At 38.9% G+C, this 15904-nt stretch overlaps 1 protein-coding gene across 2 annotated transcripts in view; it reads left to right on the forward strand.

Moving 5' to 3' along the window:
• SH3GL2 (SH3 domain containing GRB2 like 2, endophilin A1) overlaps nt 1-15904 on the forward strand; it is a 90577-nt gene that overhangs the window by 57523 nt on the left and 17150 nt on the right. Inside the window, exons 1-2 of one of the 2 annotated variants that reach the window (XM_015849106.2) lie at nt 12019-12066; nt 14182-14250. In XM_015849106.2, coding sequence (XP_015704592.1) covers nt 12031-12066; nt 14182-14250 — 105 coding nt within the window. In that variant the 5' untranslated portion in view covers nt 12019-12030. Of the gene's footprint in view, nt 1-12018; nt 12067-14181; nt 14251-15904 lie in introns of those variants that run through there. The other variant, XM_032441322.1, reaches the window with a different exon arrangement.

Consider the following 15904-nt stretch of genomic DNA (forward strand, 5'->3'; position numbering starts at 1 on the left):
AAGTTTTCCAGAGTGACTTATTCTGCATGGTTTTGAACAGAATAGCTGTCTATTCATGCAGAAATCATTTCTGAAGTCATACTGAAACCACTAAAACTCTGCCGAGAAAATATTCGACTTGGCCAAGTGACATTAACTGTCAAACTGAGAAACGTGTAGCATCTCTGAAGTTACTCTAGAGCATATTGTCAGAATTACTATTTATGATTACCATTTCCATGCCCTAAACTATAGAAGTCCTTCTGCAGTTATTTAACATGCTGATCATTTGGGTTCCTGACTATTTTCACACAGAGCGTCTGAGTCATCAGAATCTATTACAGAGAAGAGATCTCAAGAAACAATGAGAGATCATCATACTGCATCATCTGAGCTGTTTTAACAGAGCTTGACTGTCCTATGTGTCATCATACCTTCAGTTTTATTGGTTTGCATGCAGTTTTCATGAGGCTATAAAGCTCATGTAATGAGGAATGTGAGAACTTTTAGACTTCTCCTTGGGTAGTTTGGTTGGGGAAAGGTTTCATTTAATTTTGTATCTCAAAATGTAGGTAAATCTCCTCAGCACTAGTGTCTAGGGAATGTCAAGCCCATAGTCTTGACTGAGCCATCTTAATGATGTATATATACTCTGCATACAAATAACCCCAATTTTACCCAGGCAGATATACAACTCAAGTAGGCAAGGAAGAAAAAAGGAGTGGAAAAGGGAGATACTACAATTTATGCAAAGATCAGTGACAAAGAAGTGTAACCAGCTTCATTTCAAAACTTTGGTAGCTTTGTCAGCTTATATGGGTAGTGCATCTGCTGCCAGCCTTGCAGTCCTCTGGAGGTAATTTTTGTCCACTTTCCTGTGTCAGGTCAGCAATTGTTTTGCTGTCAATAGATTTGGTTTAGGGTCATTGTTTTAGTTCTGGTTTTTCAGTTTCAAATTTCATGATGATTGTAAAATTTATTGCTGATAAAATATTCAGGATACAATAACCTTTTGAAAATGTCATTATTTTAAAATGTTGTCTTTGTTGGTTTGGTTTTTTTGTTTGTTTGTTTGTTTTTTTCCACTGATGTCCCTACAGTACAAGAGAGGGAAACACTAATTTGCAATTCTAGTTGTTTATTTTGCTCTGTTTGACAGAATCAGTTTCATTTGTTAAAGTGAACTGAAAGAGCACCAACTTCACAAAACAATTCTCTTTGTCAAGGAAGAAGTAGAAACTTTATCAGCTACTCCAAAAGATTAGGACAACGTCTATTACAAGAGCAAATTACAAGAGCAAAATGCTGTTTTGCATTAAGCATGGTAGTTCTTTCCAATTTCCTCAGTAATTTAAAGCTGCATTATCCTTCAGACTAGTTGTGCTGTGGTAAGATAAGCTTGAAGTTGAAATTGAAACTGCTCAGGAGCAAAGGCTTTTAATTTCTTCATTTTCTGCTAACAGAAATAGGGTGGTGATCATGAGAATTGATTGTGCTGCTGGATTATCTTAGTAAAAGACACCAGTTACACTGATGCTGAAACAAACAAACAAACAAAAATACTGAATCAGAGTAGTTTGTGGCAGAACTGATGCACAGACAGATTATAGTTTGGTACCAGTCGACTGGAAATGAAAGTAAATGTCTGGGTGGTCAGGAGGCTGTGTGAACTTGAAACCATTTTTCTGACATCACCACCACTAGACAGTGCCTCATATTCTTGGTGAAAAGCAGGAGATGCTTCTAGCATCTTAAAAAAGAGCAGCTGTGGGTGTTTTTCCTATTGTCTCCCTTATGGATTAACCCTGGAAAGTAGGCAGAGTTACAGCCACTGTCACAGCCACTCACTCATTTCCCCACTCTCCTGAGCTGTGATGGGGGAAAGAATCAGAAAGATAAGAGAACTCACAGGTTAAGATAAAGACAGCTTTTCCAACCTTGATCATTCTGTGATCCTGTTGTTGTCTGTCCTAAGACGTGTGATGAATTTTTTTCCCTTTTGAAAAATGTATATTTAACAAATCTTACCTATTCAGAGCTCTTGTAAATCATTTACTGATGCTTGCATTGGCATGGAGCAGCTAGAATATGACTTAATCAGATCATAAATAGAAGACACAACTGATTTGTGGATGCTATCACAGCCTATGCACACTTTAAGGAAAAGATGTAAAAATGGTTTATTCTGGGTATTATCATCTCACATGGCAGCTAAAAAACTGGGACGCAGAAAATGTTATTCACAGATTAATGAATATTCAAAATATGGCTTATTTACTGTCCAGCAGACTACACAACTTCAGAATGAGTGACATATTCTGCATAAATGAAGAATGAAAAATGAGATCTTGCAAAACCCACTGCAATTTCTCAGTCTCCATACACCCTACCTTCAATTCAAGGTACTTTTCCACATCTAAAATCCTGTTATGCATTGCCATTAACAAACGGTGAAAAATATTTACACTTCTGCATTTACCTAGAGACTTCCAAAATTCAATACAATTTAAAACCTCACCTGTATTCATATATATTTCATGTTTTGGATGTGACTTCACGATGGACAATTGCAATGCAAATTTAGCAGTAAATTATTACTGGCAGTGTAGAAGCTTAAGATACAAACAGTAACTTATTCTTAAAGACAAGGACAAAATTTTCCTTTTTGGATGCTGTCATGTTTTTATCATGTAGAGCTAAGAATTAAGGATGAATCATCTAGGAAGCAGGTGGCATGCTGTTATGGTGCTTGTTATCACTGGAATCTGTGTAAATAATTTCTCAGCTTCCACATTTGCACCCAACCTGCATACAGGTCAAAATGCTTCCATTCATGTGTTTAAGATCTTGTTAGTTAAAATATAGGTATATTTTCACTCATTCCTTTTTTCACACCTTCCATGGGTGCAAAGATGGGTGTAATTCAGCATGATGAATTATGCTATGTTATTGTGCATTTTTGCTTTCTGAATTTCAGCAGCCATCTTTTAAGTCTCAGACACCCTTGCTGTATTATAACTTGTAATTGAGAACCTGGTTGAGTTCCACTGTTTCTAATTGGATTGGCAGTTCCAATGTGGGTAGGTCACCTGGCTTTGCATAGTGAAAACCGGAACAGGGTTAGTAGTTGTGTTTGGACTGCCGGCAATATACTGCCAGGATTTGAATGCCTGTGCCTGAATACTCCTAGCCATAAAGGAGGTGTTTTTGGAAAAGACTCCCTAAAGTAGGCAAAGCTTTTATGTATCCTTATGAATCAGTTAAAATAGTGCTTAAAACAAAGGGAATAATGGTTTTAACAGTAGGCTATTGCATTATGGTTGTTTAATATTGATTGTCTTATATAGATTCAAACTAATTTCATACTAATGAAATGTAAAACCATTACAAGATCAAAGTTTCTGTACAAGTTTATCTTTACAAATATGTCAAACACTGCTGTTCCATTTTGAGCTGGTAATTCTGAAATCTGGATAGCACCATGCTATCAACTCCAGTTGTCTTTTTTTAATGCAGAAGACTCAAGAATCATGGAAGAAAAATTTGAATGATCAGTGGCTTATGAGAAGAATTTTGACATTGTTAAGATTGTTTTAGAAATTAGATTATTGATGGGCAGACTGTATCAATGGTTAGCTTTAAATCCCATCACTTCTGCTGTTTTGCTTGATCCTGTGTCAGTAAGATCAGAGGGAGTTTTCCTACCTGTCCCTATGGATAAAGGTCAGCTCTGGGAGCTATGGTATGTTTGCTAAGAAATGTTATGCTCCCTGCTCATTAAGAACATTTGCATTTTGCAAAAAAAAAAATAAATTGTTGTGGAAACTGTGATCCTAGCTGACTAATCCACCCTGCTACTGATGTGGTATAGGGAGGGATGAAATCTGAGCACAAGTGGATTAAATGACTCGGCATAGGCCATGCTCAGTCAATATGATACCTTGCTGGAAAAAAGCTGTAAAGCCTGTAGCATAACTGGGACCTACCTATGAGCAAAAGTGGTGTCTGAAGTTGTTGGTAGAGGTGCTGTTTTTGTTGTAATGCCTTCCTTGTTTACTTGCTTTCTGTGAACATAAGTTAAGATATTTTTTAAAGCTACAAAAATATCAGATATCATCATAAGCAGGTAACTGAAGAAGCTGTGTTCTCAGTGTCCCCATAACCTATAGGTGGTACTGTTACAAATGCCAGGAATTTCTGCCTGTCACCAACCTTTTTGTCCCAGCTAATCTGGGATCTTCTCCAGATTTGAAGCTGCATTAAGACAGCTCAAGTCTACCACAGTATATTGACATACTTCAAACCAACAGCCTCAGTGTAAGATTTCTACTTGCATGTTGCCCATGGAAACTGATTCAAACATGGCATTTTAGAGCAAGAAATGATTACATTTGAGATTAGAATTTTTTAGAAATTATTTCTTTCCTCAGACTAAGTCACACTGCGAAGATCATAATGCAGACTAAGGCAATGAAGTATTTAGAATTCTATCTGTTGCTGTGTTTCTTCTTTTATAGCTAAGTACAGATCTGAAGGATGTAAAAGAATACAGATCAACTTATTCTGTATGTCCTCAAAAGATAAAACTGTACGGCTTTAATGAAGATGTTACTGCAGTAATTGTCTGTACAGAGGACAGAGCATGTGGATAGGTCAGATGATCTGGCCAATTAAGTAAACGACATGAAGAGGCTAGTGCTATATTTTTATTGTTCATTCTGATGTTTGAATTTAGACACTGGAAAAAACTCACCTAATCTGTATTTGCTATTGCTTATTTTCTTTTTTACCACTATATAATAATTTATAGTAGATTGCGTATTGAATATAAATGTTCTAATTAATTTAATTAGTAGATTCCCGTAAATGATCGTACGTGCTTAAAAATTCCACTCAGACTACAAGAAATTTAAATATTAAAATCCAAGATAAATTTTAAGGTTGCTATTATGGAAAACATGGCAAGGAAGAATGGAAGAAAAGCTGTTATTTTCACCTGCTGTGTAAAGTGACTGTTCTTAAAAACACTTTGTATTTCAATTGGAACTTGAATATTTATTTCAAATGGAAACTTTTTTTTTTTTTTTTCAATATTTCCCTTAAATATACTTTACAAAATATGCTGATATCTTGTGTTGAAATGTGGTATCTCTGGGAAAAAACTGGCAGAAAACAGATCAGCACATGACAATGATGTAAATGTTTTTAATAAAACAGAAGAAAGGATATGGGCTTTTCAGCAGCAGGGACAGCATAGAGCTTCACTTAGGATGACATCTGGTGAAGTGGAAGCAGATCTGTTTGTTAACACCAGCTGAAAACTATACCTGCTTTATTTCTCTCTCTGGTTTTGCTCTTTCCACATCCCCTTTCTGCTCATTTTGCAGATGGCAGGCAGAAACCTCCAATTACTTTACAGTAGTTGGAAAGCCCCTGAGCACGTGTCAAGGACTGTACAGGCTGCCTTATGACAGCTATATACTGCAAAATTGATTCAGTCAGGAGAAAACAGGTTCCAGTGGGGTGGATGTGGATGTGTAGGCAGCCAGCTTCTGTGGACACTGGGGTGACTTCCATCACCTGTGGAACACAGCTGTGGTCTGTCTTTCTGAACAGGATGAGGCAGAATTAAACTATGGCTCTCTGCCTGTAGTTGGCAAGTGTATGCAGCTATCTGTCTAGGACACAATTAGGATGCCTCTTCACCTGCATGAACTTACTGAAAGCATCAGGTGTGCTTAGTTCTAAGAAATATATTCCCATGCATGTATTTCTGCTCTCTGAACTGTGAAAATTACTCCCTTCTTATACCAGTGATTTTATTTTGGTAGTGCACTTTTTAAAAGGTGCTGCCTATCTTTGTGATCATGATACTTTGAGCTGTGAAAAACAAAAGAACTGACTTTAGGTATTTGCTATACACATGTAAACCACAGTCTGCTGTACTGAACTGTGTTGTCTTACAATGAATCTTAGTTGTGGTGATGAACCAGTTACTGAAATCATTGCTGTACTGTAAGCTGTTTCCAGGGGAATATAATGGGCATTTTTCTCTGTGCCTTGGTATCTCTTAGAATTTCCACATAAGAGCAGCAGATCCAGCTTAGTTGTTGCTTAGTGCAGATATGTCTGTTCAACTGCCTGGAGTTCAGAGGTACTTCTTGAGCTGCAGTAGTACTTATTTCATAGAGTTGTGGAACAGCTTGAGTTGAAAGGGACCAGTTCCAACACCCTGCTGTGAACTGACTGCTACCCACAAGCTCAGCTGCCTGGAGCCCATCCAACCTGACCATGTAGGCCTCCAGGAATGGGGCACCCACAGCTTCTCTGGGCAGCACGTGTTAGTACCTCACCACCCTCTGAGTAAAGAATTTATTTACATTTCTGCAATTTTATTGCAGTATGTGATCGACTACTATTGGGAATTTATTCACAGTTTTGTACTGAAATGGAGTAGATGTGCTCAAGCGATCTGGTGTCTTGGTTTAATTCACCTGTCACCTGTACATCTGAGGTATGCTATGTGGGAAGGTAAGCATATGTCAAATGAAACATGGAGAAGGAAGAAATCATTGCTTCTTTTGCAGTCAGAAGTTATGTAGATGGGGCAGGCATGTGTTAATGTGTGCAGCTGAGAGGATGTAGAAGGTGATCCATAAACATGATGTACCTGAGCTCCAGATAATGCAGCTTACTGGATAGATACATGATCTGTTTCTCTTAGCCTCTTTTTTGCTCAGTGTACTGTCTTATGCCTTTGTAATAGTTTTAGTGTCCATAGCTCCACTGTCTGAAAATGCAGCAACAAAATTTAAAGCTGCAATTCTAGATTCTGCCTGCAGAAGAATTTTATAAGGATCACTGGAGATTTGACAGAGGCCTCTCAGTGTCTAAAAGGGAGATATAACTAAGAGGACAGACTCTTTAGCAGGGTCTGTTTGTGACAGGACAAGGGGAAATGGTTTTAAACTAAAAGAGGGGAGATTTAGACTGGACAAAAGGAAATAGTATTTTACAATATGTGTGGTGAGGCACTGGAACTGGTTGTCTGGAGTGGTGGATGCCCTGTCCCTGGAGAGGCTGGACAGGGCTCTGAACACCCTGATCAAGCTGTGTCTCTTTTCATTGCTGCGGAGGTAGACTAGGTGACATATAAAGGTCTACAACTAGATGACCTATAAAGGTCTTTTCCAGCTCAAACAATTCTGTGGTTCTGTGATCTTCGCCTTATAAATCCATGAAAGTTGCTATGGAGACATGAAAGAAGTATGACAGATTGAATGAATGTATAATTTTGTTGTTCACATTCTCCTAAAATACAAAAACATTGTTTATTTATGTTAACAGACCATGATGGGTCAGGAACTTCCTGCTGATAACATTTCTTAAGAAAGCTGGCACTGCTCTCCTCTGCAGGAAATAAATTTCAGAATCCAAAAACCACTTTATTCTTGTTTTATTTTTGCCCTTACCTCAGAGTTTCATTATCACCAGCCAGTTTGAATGAACCACATACCTTGAAAAAGCAGTGCTAACATACTTTTTGGCACTCTGAGAAATAAGGAACAGAGGTCTGCTTTCTGCGTGACAGTACAGTGTACAGCAGAGCTCTTACTGCTGCTCTGGGGAGAGCTCATAAGGATTGTGGGTCTGAGTCCAGGTTGCTTTGCACAAGTGTGGAAAGTGCATGAGCACATTATTGCCTGCAGGTCTATTACAGGTCCTAGATCTTACACTGCTGACATCAGAAGTGGGAATATCATATGGGAGTAGATTCTCTGTCCCTTCTGCTTACTGCAAAAATAAATAAATAAATAAATAGAAATAGCTGATACAACAACCTTTTTTATGCCAGTTTCTTCTCTGCTGCTGGTACTAGTGTCCTGCTGGGGACAGAGAGGTAGTGCTGAAAAAGCACACAGTGTTCTGACTGCCCTCAGCTCTCTGGCAGCATTTGCCAGCTTCTCAGCTCCTCTTTGCCAGCTCCTGAGCTCACTCTGAATAGCAAAGGTGCTGAGGTTGTGACCAGCTTTCTGGCTGAACACTAACACACAGAGAACTGAATTTCTGAGGCCTGTGTAGGGCAAATGTGAAACTTCAGTAATGTATGTGAAATGGATTCCAGTACTTGCCATGGGTATGTGGCAGCATCTCAGTTGTAAATATACATCTGGCTCTAGAATGTGTAATACTGATATCGTTTTGTGTCTTTCCTGCGGTATTACTTACATGCTGTCTTGCTGTGGGTGCCTTTGTGCCGCAGGGATACAGCCAGGCTGCTACTCTGCAGCATTTTCTCAACAGCTCTGTGCTTGCTCTCATCCTGCTTTATTTCTCTCACCAGTGGACAGTCTCCAATATAATGCACTGGCATTGCAGCAGAAGCTCTGCAGTAACTGCAGTCAGTGCAGAAGCTTGCACAGATGCAGGCATACTTTCATATTGTGCGCTAGTGTCGAACAACTCTTGAGCAGAATTCTACCGTGTGGCCATTACCAGCATTCAGAAAGAAAAACACTGTATTAGAATGGACAAAGTAATCACTGATTCAGACATCCCCATCTCCCTTCAGCTTTAACTGAAAATGAAAAAAAGACCAATTTAAGAATTGATTTTGAATGATGAGATTAAATGCATAGATTCACTATGGGTGTTTCTTTTGCTGGATATCTTTCAGAGGAAGTTTTGGGGAGCCACGTTGCCATTGCTCCAGATTATTGCTGGAAAACTTGTCCTGTAATGATTTTCCCTTGTGACACGACAAGCTTCACCAGTGGCACTGCCAACTACTGTCTCTTCCGCACATCATGTTACAGCCTATTTCCCAAGAGTTACTTCTCTTTCCTAGGAGTTCTAACTTATCTCTGCACTTAGGGCTCTTTGCAAGGCTATGGGACCTACTACAAGCAGCTGTGAGCACCAGCAAGGCCAAGCTATTACATATTTCTAAAGAGTACTTATGAATTGCTTTGTGGAAGGCCAAGGCAGCCTTCTTGTGACCTGGTCTTAGTCTCCTCTTTCCTTGTTGTGGCTCCCAAATTCAGTTCAGTTCCTGATTTTTCAGTAGTGTACTTTTTGTTTTCATTTTGTGTCCAAAATCATCAAAGTTGAGGGAAATGTTAAGAGAGGGTAAATATACCCAGCTGTGATGATGTGCTGCTGGGTGGAACAAATCCATGAAAAAAGACTCTTAGTAGAGAGAGAAAGTGACTGCAGTGCTACTAGGGAAGTCATATTATTTCCTGATTAAAGACATCTGTCAAATTGTAGAAGAGAGAATCTCAGACTTGCCTGGCAGATGCTTACCTTAACTACATCACTAGCATTTCTGCTAGATATGCTCATGCTGACAAGCAGTAACAGGTGCCAATTAATTCTCACAGTTTTACCTTGTGGTTGGCAAGTGCATTTCTTCTTACCAGGGAGAAAGCAAAGCTCCAGTGGTGCAAACAGTGTCTCAGTGCAAACAGAACAGAAACAGAGAAGTTTCCTGGAGATTCTTGGATATCTCTTTTTCTACCCTTTTGCCTTTTTCACACTGTCTTCTTGGTTCCTCACAGCTTCTGCTGTAGTGGTGGAGTCACTGTGCTTCTCAGTTTTGCACAGAGAGGATCCTGTGCTGACGAACTCCAGCTGGCATTGTGGACTGCTCTTCTGGCTGCCAGAGCTGAGAAATTTGCTAATACGATGTAAATAGGCTTTATTGTCCTCATTAGTGTTAAATATACATTATGTTGGGATCCTGTTTGCATTTCACCACTGAGGTGGGCTGTTACAAGTTGTCTTGCCATGTTCTATTGACAATCCCTCTTTTGTACAATATATTTTTACATATTAAAAAAAAAAAAAATAGAATAAAATGCAAGGACTATTAAATGCAAGGGAAAGGGTGATAAAATTTCCATTCCTGTGAATCTTCTGTGTTTGACAAAAATATAGGGGTTTTTTGCTCATTTTTTTTCCAACAAAGGAGTGGCATAGTTTGTTATGGAAAACAGACATTTCTGGCTTCTGATGAGCTATTTCAGACCTGTTAAGTTTCCTGAAGCTTTCCAGGACCAATGGTTTTGGATCATTTGGCTTGTAAGCTGGAAATTCCTTCACCTAGGTAGCTGTTTCTGAAGGGCTTCAGCAATGTAATACATCCTCAGTTGAAATCATATATTGATTTCCTTTCTGGTCCAAAATCAGGCACTGAGCACCAGCAGTGATATATTCAATAGCCTTACAGAATTTCTGAATATAAACCATCCCTGTTTCACTGGAGATAGCTAACCTGGAAAAGGTGTCTCTTTTCTATTTCAGTGATATTTGGAAAAGGAGAAGTCTCAAGTAGAGCTGGTCTGTTTGCTCTTCTTAGATACATTCTTTCTTTTCTCTATATTATAGTTAAACTCAAATTACCAGAAAATATTCTCTCTTGCTTCTTGCTAAGGCTGGGTGTGATTTGCCACAAGATGTATCCCGTATTGAGTGCAGAAAACCAGAACTGTTGCCATAAATTTGAATTTCGAGCATCACATTTTCTGTAGTAACAAATTCTGATGTACAAACCTGCATGGGAATCAAACAGGCAGAAATATACAAGTATCTTCACACTCAACAGAATGTGAAATGACAGAATAAATTTAAAAAACTCTTGATTGGAGACTGTGCTTTTAATAAATGTACTTTTTCAAACGTTTTCTCCTGAAAGGCCCACAGCATTGGCAGACCATCAGCATGTGTACATAGACTTCTTTCCACTGAAATGTATGTTTATCACTAATTTGCAAGCCAGCTATGTCTTCCTTTTGTTTGCAATGCTAACAAAGTATCACAGCATTTTAGAACCTGTTTGAAAATCCTTAATAAACCTGAAGATACTTCTGCCTCTGTGCTTCCAGAAGATGAAACCTTGCAGGTATCTGACTGTTTCTGAATCCCTTGTACAAGCAGATCCTTAGCTGATGCAAACTGCTGTAGATTCCTGTCTAGTGTTATCGCATCTGTGGAACAACAGCTGTAATTAAATGCTTAAAGAACTGATTAGGAGGATGGATACAAATGGGCTGACATATATGTGACTTCAATTGCAAATGTTTCAGTTACCTTCCTCATGCTCACACAGGACCACTTTAGATTATGATCTTGAAATGGAAGCATAATATCTTCTTCTGAGCAAACTGCAACCTTCTGCTATAAGAGAGAAGAACTATTTGGGTTTTCTTTCTCTTAAATTTCAATCCCTGACTTGATTTCCTGTCTCTGACTACTGAGCATTTTGGCTTTTCAAGAAAACACAGTATTTAAATTTTCAAAGGGGATTGTGGTTCAGCTCCTCTTTTCCTATGGTCTGACAGTGCTTTTCCAAATTAGATTTTGGTCTGGATCATGGAGGTGAAAGTGCTTCCCTGAAAGTCTGTGATGTAAGTAACCCTACGAGAAGAGTTACCCAGCTCCAGGAGGGCTACATGGCTTGTTTCTCACCTGTGACTCGTCCCTGTTGTCTTTAATTGCACTTTACCCAGAACTTTAGAACTTTTTTTTTTCTGCTCCCAACATGGTTCTTTTGTTTGCCACATTAAATGAGTGACTTCTATGTGGACTGTGAGACTGATTTTGACAAAGGGATCAAAAGTGGAAAGCATGTTGAGAAGAAGGGGGCAAACTGCCTCTTTGCAATCTATCAAATATACAATCTAGCTGACTACAGAGCTGCACTGTTAAGTGTCATGCACTTCTCAGCTGCATATGAAGTGAGAGAAGTTGCTAATGTTTGTAGATGTGAAATGGGATCTTCAGGGGATCATTGGGGATGATAAAGCTTGTTTGCAAAACCTCCCCAGCTATGAAGAGCTCTGAAGGTATTAAAGGTAAAGCTACACCTAAATGAGGCTGGAGCTTTAATTACCTTCAGGTGCTTTCTATCCTTAGAGATGAATATAATCTATTCAAAATCTGCTTTGAATATTTAAGTACTAGCATATTTGCAGCCTGATATTTTCAGAGACCTAAAAGCCTTGGGGTAGATAGCAGCTTCTGTCCAGATTTTGCCATTTCAGCTGTAGTATGATGTCTGTTCTCAAAAGACTTATTCATAGCCTGGTGAGGAAAATTTCTGGCTTTTTTTAAACTTTCTTTGTTACTATTTGTTGTAGATGCTACTGATGAATAATACCTTTTCAGTTATTTAATCTGTCTGTTGTTCATAGATATGTTTCTAACAGCACTGAGTTTAAAATATTTGGTTTTTGCTGTACGTCACTGATCTCTGTTAAGGGTAAGTTCAGTAATACAGGCCACAGAGAATTATCTGAATTGTATAGAGAAGAATGGGTAAGTGTAGTCGTTTTGTTTTGTTTTTTGGGGGGCAAGGGGGGCTTTTTATAGTTGATAATTAGTACTGTCTTACTATTTTGGGTACTAATTAGCAGTGAGCTGACAGAAAACAAACAAAACTGATAGCCATTTTCTATTCTAAACATAATAATAGTCTACGTCAATAACTGCTTCATGACGCTGTGCTTGCAGCTTTCTAGGAGTGAACTATAGTGAAGATAAAATTAATCATGTCTGTAATTTATTAATAGCAGGTAAATTATGTGTTGTGGGTTGTCTTTCAACCTATGTTAGCATGATTTGAAACAAAGAGAAAAAAAGTTTGATTTTCTTTGATTTCTGCCCGTGTATTGCTGAAACCACTTAACTTTGTGACACTTCTTCACAAAGAAGATTCAGAAGCTCCCAGGAAAGTTCATAAAATTAAACAGTGTTCAGCGCAAAGAACTGAAAATGCACAGAAAACAGAAACTAATATGTCCGATGAATTTTATATGACAAATAGCAACCTACTGGAAGAGTAGGTTGCTATGTTCGCTGGGTCACATGCATCTAGCTGACTTGTAGAGTTACAGCACTAACATACATCTGTCACAATACAATTGCTAAAATCCATTTTGACTGGTACTGTGCAGCAGTCATCATTCAAATCCGCTACTGTCTCATCTACTCACTATAGAGGGAAACTCTCTTGAATGTCTTCCAGCTTCAATCAGGGAAATGAAATGATAACATTGTTTTATTTTCCAGTTAATTTTCCAGATGACTATTTGATGCAATTAAAAAAAACAAACAAACCAAAACAGAACATTTGCTAAAAAAAAATGATGCCAAAGTTCAACGTTTTGTTCTTTGGTCTGTTAACTAAGTAATGTATATGGAATGACAGAATCAGAGAATCAGACACAATGACTGTGGTGGGAAGGACCTTCAAAATGTAATCAGGTCTGATCTCTAGTGGGAAAAGGGAGCCCTGCCTAATCACATCTTGAAAACCTCCAGTGTTGAGGATTCTACCACCATGCTGAGGAGGCTTTTTCAGTGATTATTCTCACCTTAAAAATATCTTTCTATATTTAGTATTTCTCCCAGTGCAACTTGTAATTACTACCCTTTCTCCTCAGAGTGGCTTCTTGCAAAGAGAGTGCCTTCATCCTCTTTCTAGCTGCCGTTGGGTGTACTGGAATATTGTGACAAGGGCCCCCAGGGTCTTTGCCAGGTTGAAAAGACCGTATGCAACTCATATTGTCCCCAAATTCTTGCTTAGTGTGAGTTTTGTTTTGTTTCATTTTGTTTGGTAACTTTTATTAATAAACCTGATTTTAAATACAGAAGGCTTGATTGTGGCTTGTGTCAAAACGTGTTTAAGAGTTAAAGGGTGCAGGTGCCTGTTGGGTTCTGGATGACTGGGTTTATACATGATAATTATTCTAGGTGCTGCATTCTTATGTACTGAACAATGCAGCTGGGGGCCATTTTTTAGCTGTGATTAGAAAGCTTTTTATGCATTGATTCCTTCTTCAGGTCAGTCTGTCAAGTAACTTGTTTCTTGCTAGCACAAATGGTCATGGGTGTTTCTGTCTGCTGAATACAGTTCTGACATTGTTGATTAGTTGCTTGGTAAGTTCAAGATGCAGGCGTCTACTTCACAGACAAGAAACGGTGTGACAGTGCAAAGTTGTGCTAGTATGTATCTCTTCTGATACCAGCAAAGGATTGGGTCTCTGAGACTTACAAAGTAGCCATTTTTTCCTCCTTTTTCTGATTGTCTGTGGTAAAATGTGATTATTTATTTTTCAGAAAAAGTGTGTCTGAACATTGTACCAACTTATGGTGAAACACTTCCCTATTAATGCTGAATGTTTTCTTTTTTAACTGCAGAAAGTGAGTGAAAAAGTAGGAGGCGCAGAAGGAACCAAGCTAGATGATGACTTCAAAGAAATGGAAAGGGTAAGTCTTAATACAGATATACACACTCATTCTTACTGTTAATTTTTCCTTTCTAGTGATGGATTTTCAAAGCTTCCATGTCTGACTAATTTGAATAGTTTTGAATGTCTCAAATTCTGTTCAGTAAGACTGAATTTTCTGATTCTTGTCCCTTTTTATCTTTTGATGGAGGAGTACATAATACATGGCACTATTTACACTGTCAGGATTTCATTCAGAGACTGGAGCTGATGCCAGCTACAAATTACCATCAGTTAAATCATTGTAGAGGGACACTGTAAGCAGAGTGTCTATCTGTAAGTATGATTATTTTGGTGGAAAATGTGCCACTGTGATTCTCAGACACTTGAGCATCACTCAAGGAGCAACAGCTGTCTGAGGAAGAGGGTTGGCAGTAGTGCTGGGATATTCATTCACAGATTCTGAGATATCCTTATGCATCCTCTGCTGGCAGAGTGTCTTGAGTCTTGAGTCTAGAGATAACTTCCCCCAGTGGACTGCTCAGGGAAGCTGGCAGTGGTAGCACTGGGAAGCACTTCTTCATGGAAAGTAGGAGAGCCACAGCTCAGTGTAGTAGTAAGAATATGTTAGTTGTCATAGTCAGGTGTTTTTTTTTTTCCCTAACATTGTTGGGAGTTGCCATCAAATCTTGTAAGACTAACTACTGATATTTGGGTTGTCGAGTCTTTATCTAATAGATATCAGATCAAGAGAAATAGAAAAGAAACAGATAAATACATGTGCGTTTGTATGGGAAGATGAGGAAAAAAGCTGTGGATGAAAATCAAAGGAGGAGGGCATATCCTTTGCACTTCATCACAAAGTATTAGAGAAGGAATTTCTCCACCTTGCCCCAGCTTCCTTTTGAAGGTGCTACAACCATAGGCCTTGCCATCAAAACTGGAATTTGTTAAAGAAGATTCAGAAACCCAACGTTAGCTTTAGAGCTGGAAATAGGACGCTGCAACAGCTGGGAGTCCCACAGGGTGCTTGTGGGAGATATGCGTTGGCAGCCTAGAAGATGAGAGCACAGAGAGTTGAGAACAGAACAGAGTAAACTCACTGGCTACCCCCCAACTCCCCATGGTCCCAGATCCCTTGCCAGCTTTTCTGTAGGCACTTGGACATGCTCCTTCTGCCTGTCCATGGCCTTCTGTTCCATCCCCCCGCACTTCTCTGCAGCCTTCTTGCCATTTCTGGGCTCCCTACCAGGCAGTTCAGCTACTTGTTCACCCAGGGCTGGCAGACCTCTGCTGCTTCTTTGTGAAAAGCATAGAGCAAGACCTGGCAGATGGCAGTAGCAATAAAAACAGAACAAAACAAAAAAACCAAACAAACAGGAAGGAGGTCAGTCACAGCATGCTGCAAACAAATTATCTCAGGTGTTCTTTTTAAAAATAGGAATTCACCATTATAGTAAAGAAGCTCACTCTGTAAGACACATGCCACCCTGCAAAGAAGAGCAATGTGTTTTCTCAAATGCAGAGTATAAGATAGATTATGGTGAGCCCCAGATCTGCCAAAACAGCATTTTCTTTGAGGACTAATTCTGAGACAGTGTAGTTGTATTTTTTCCTATAAGCACCAATAAACTGATGCCAACTACGTAAGAAAGCAAGAATTCCTTCTACAGTAGAAGAAAGTAACGATATGC

The sequence above is a fragment of the Coturnix japonica genome, chromosome Z (assembly GCF_001577835.2).
Source record: "Coturnix japonica isolate 7356 chromosome Z, Coturnix japonica 2.1, whole genome shotgun sequence".
Classification (NCBI taxonomy): Eukaryota; Metazoa; Chordata; class Aves; order Galliformes; family Phasianidae; genus Coturnix; species Coturnix japonica.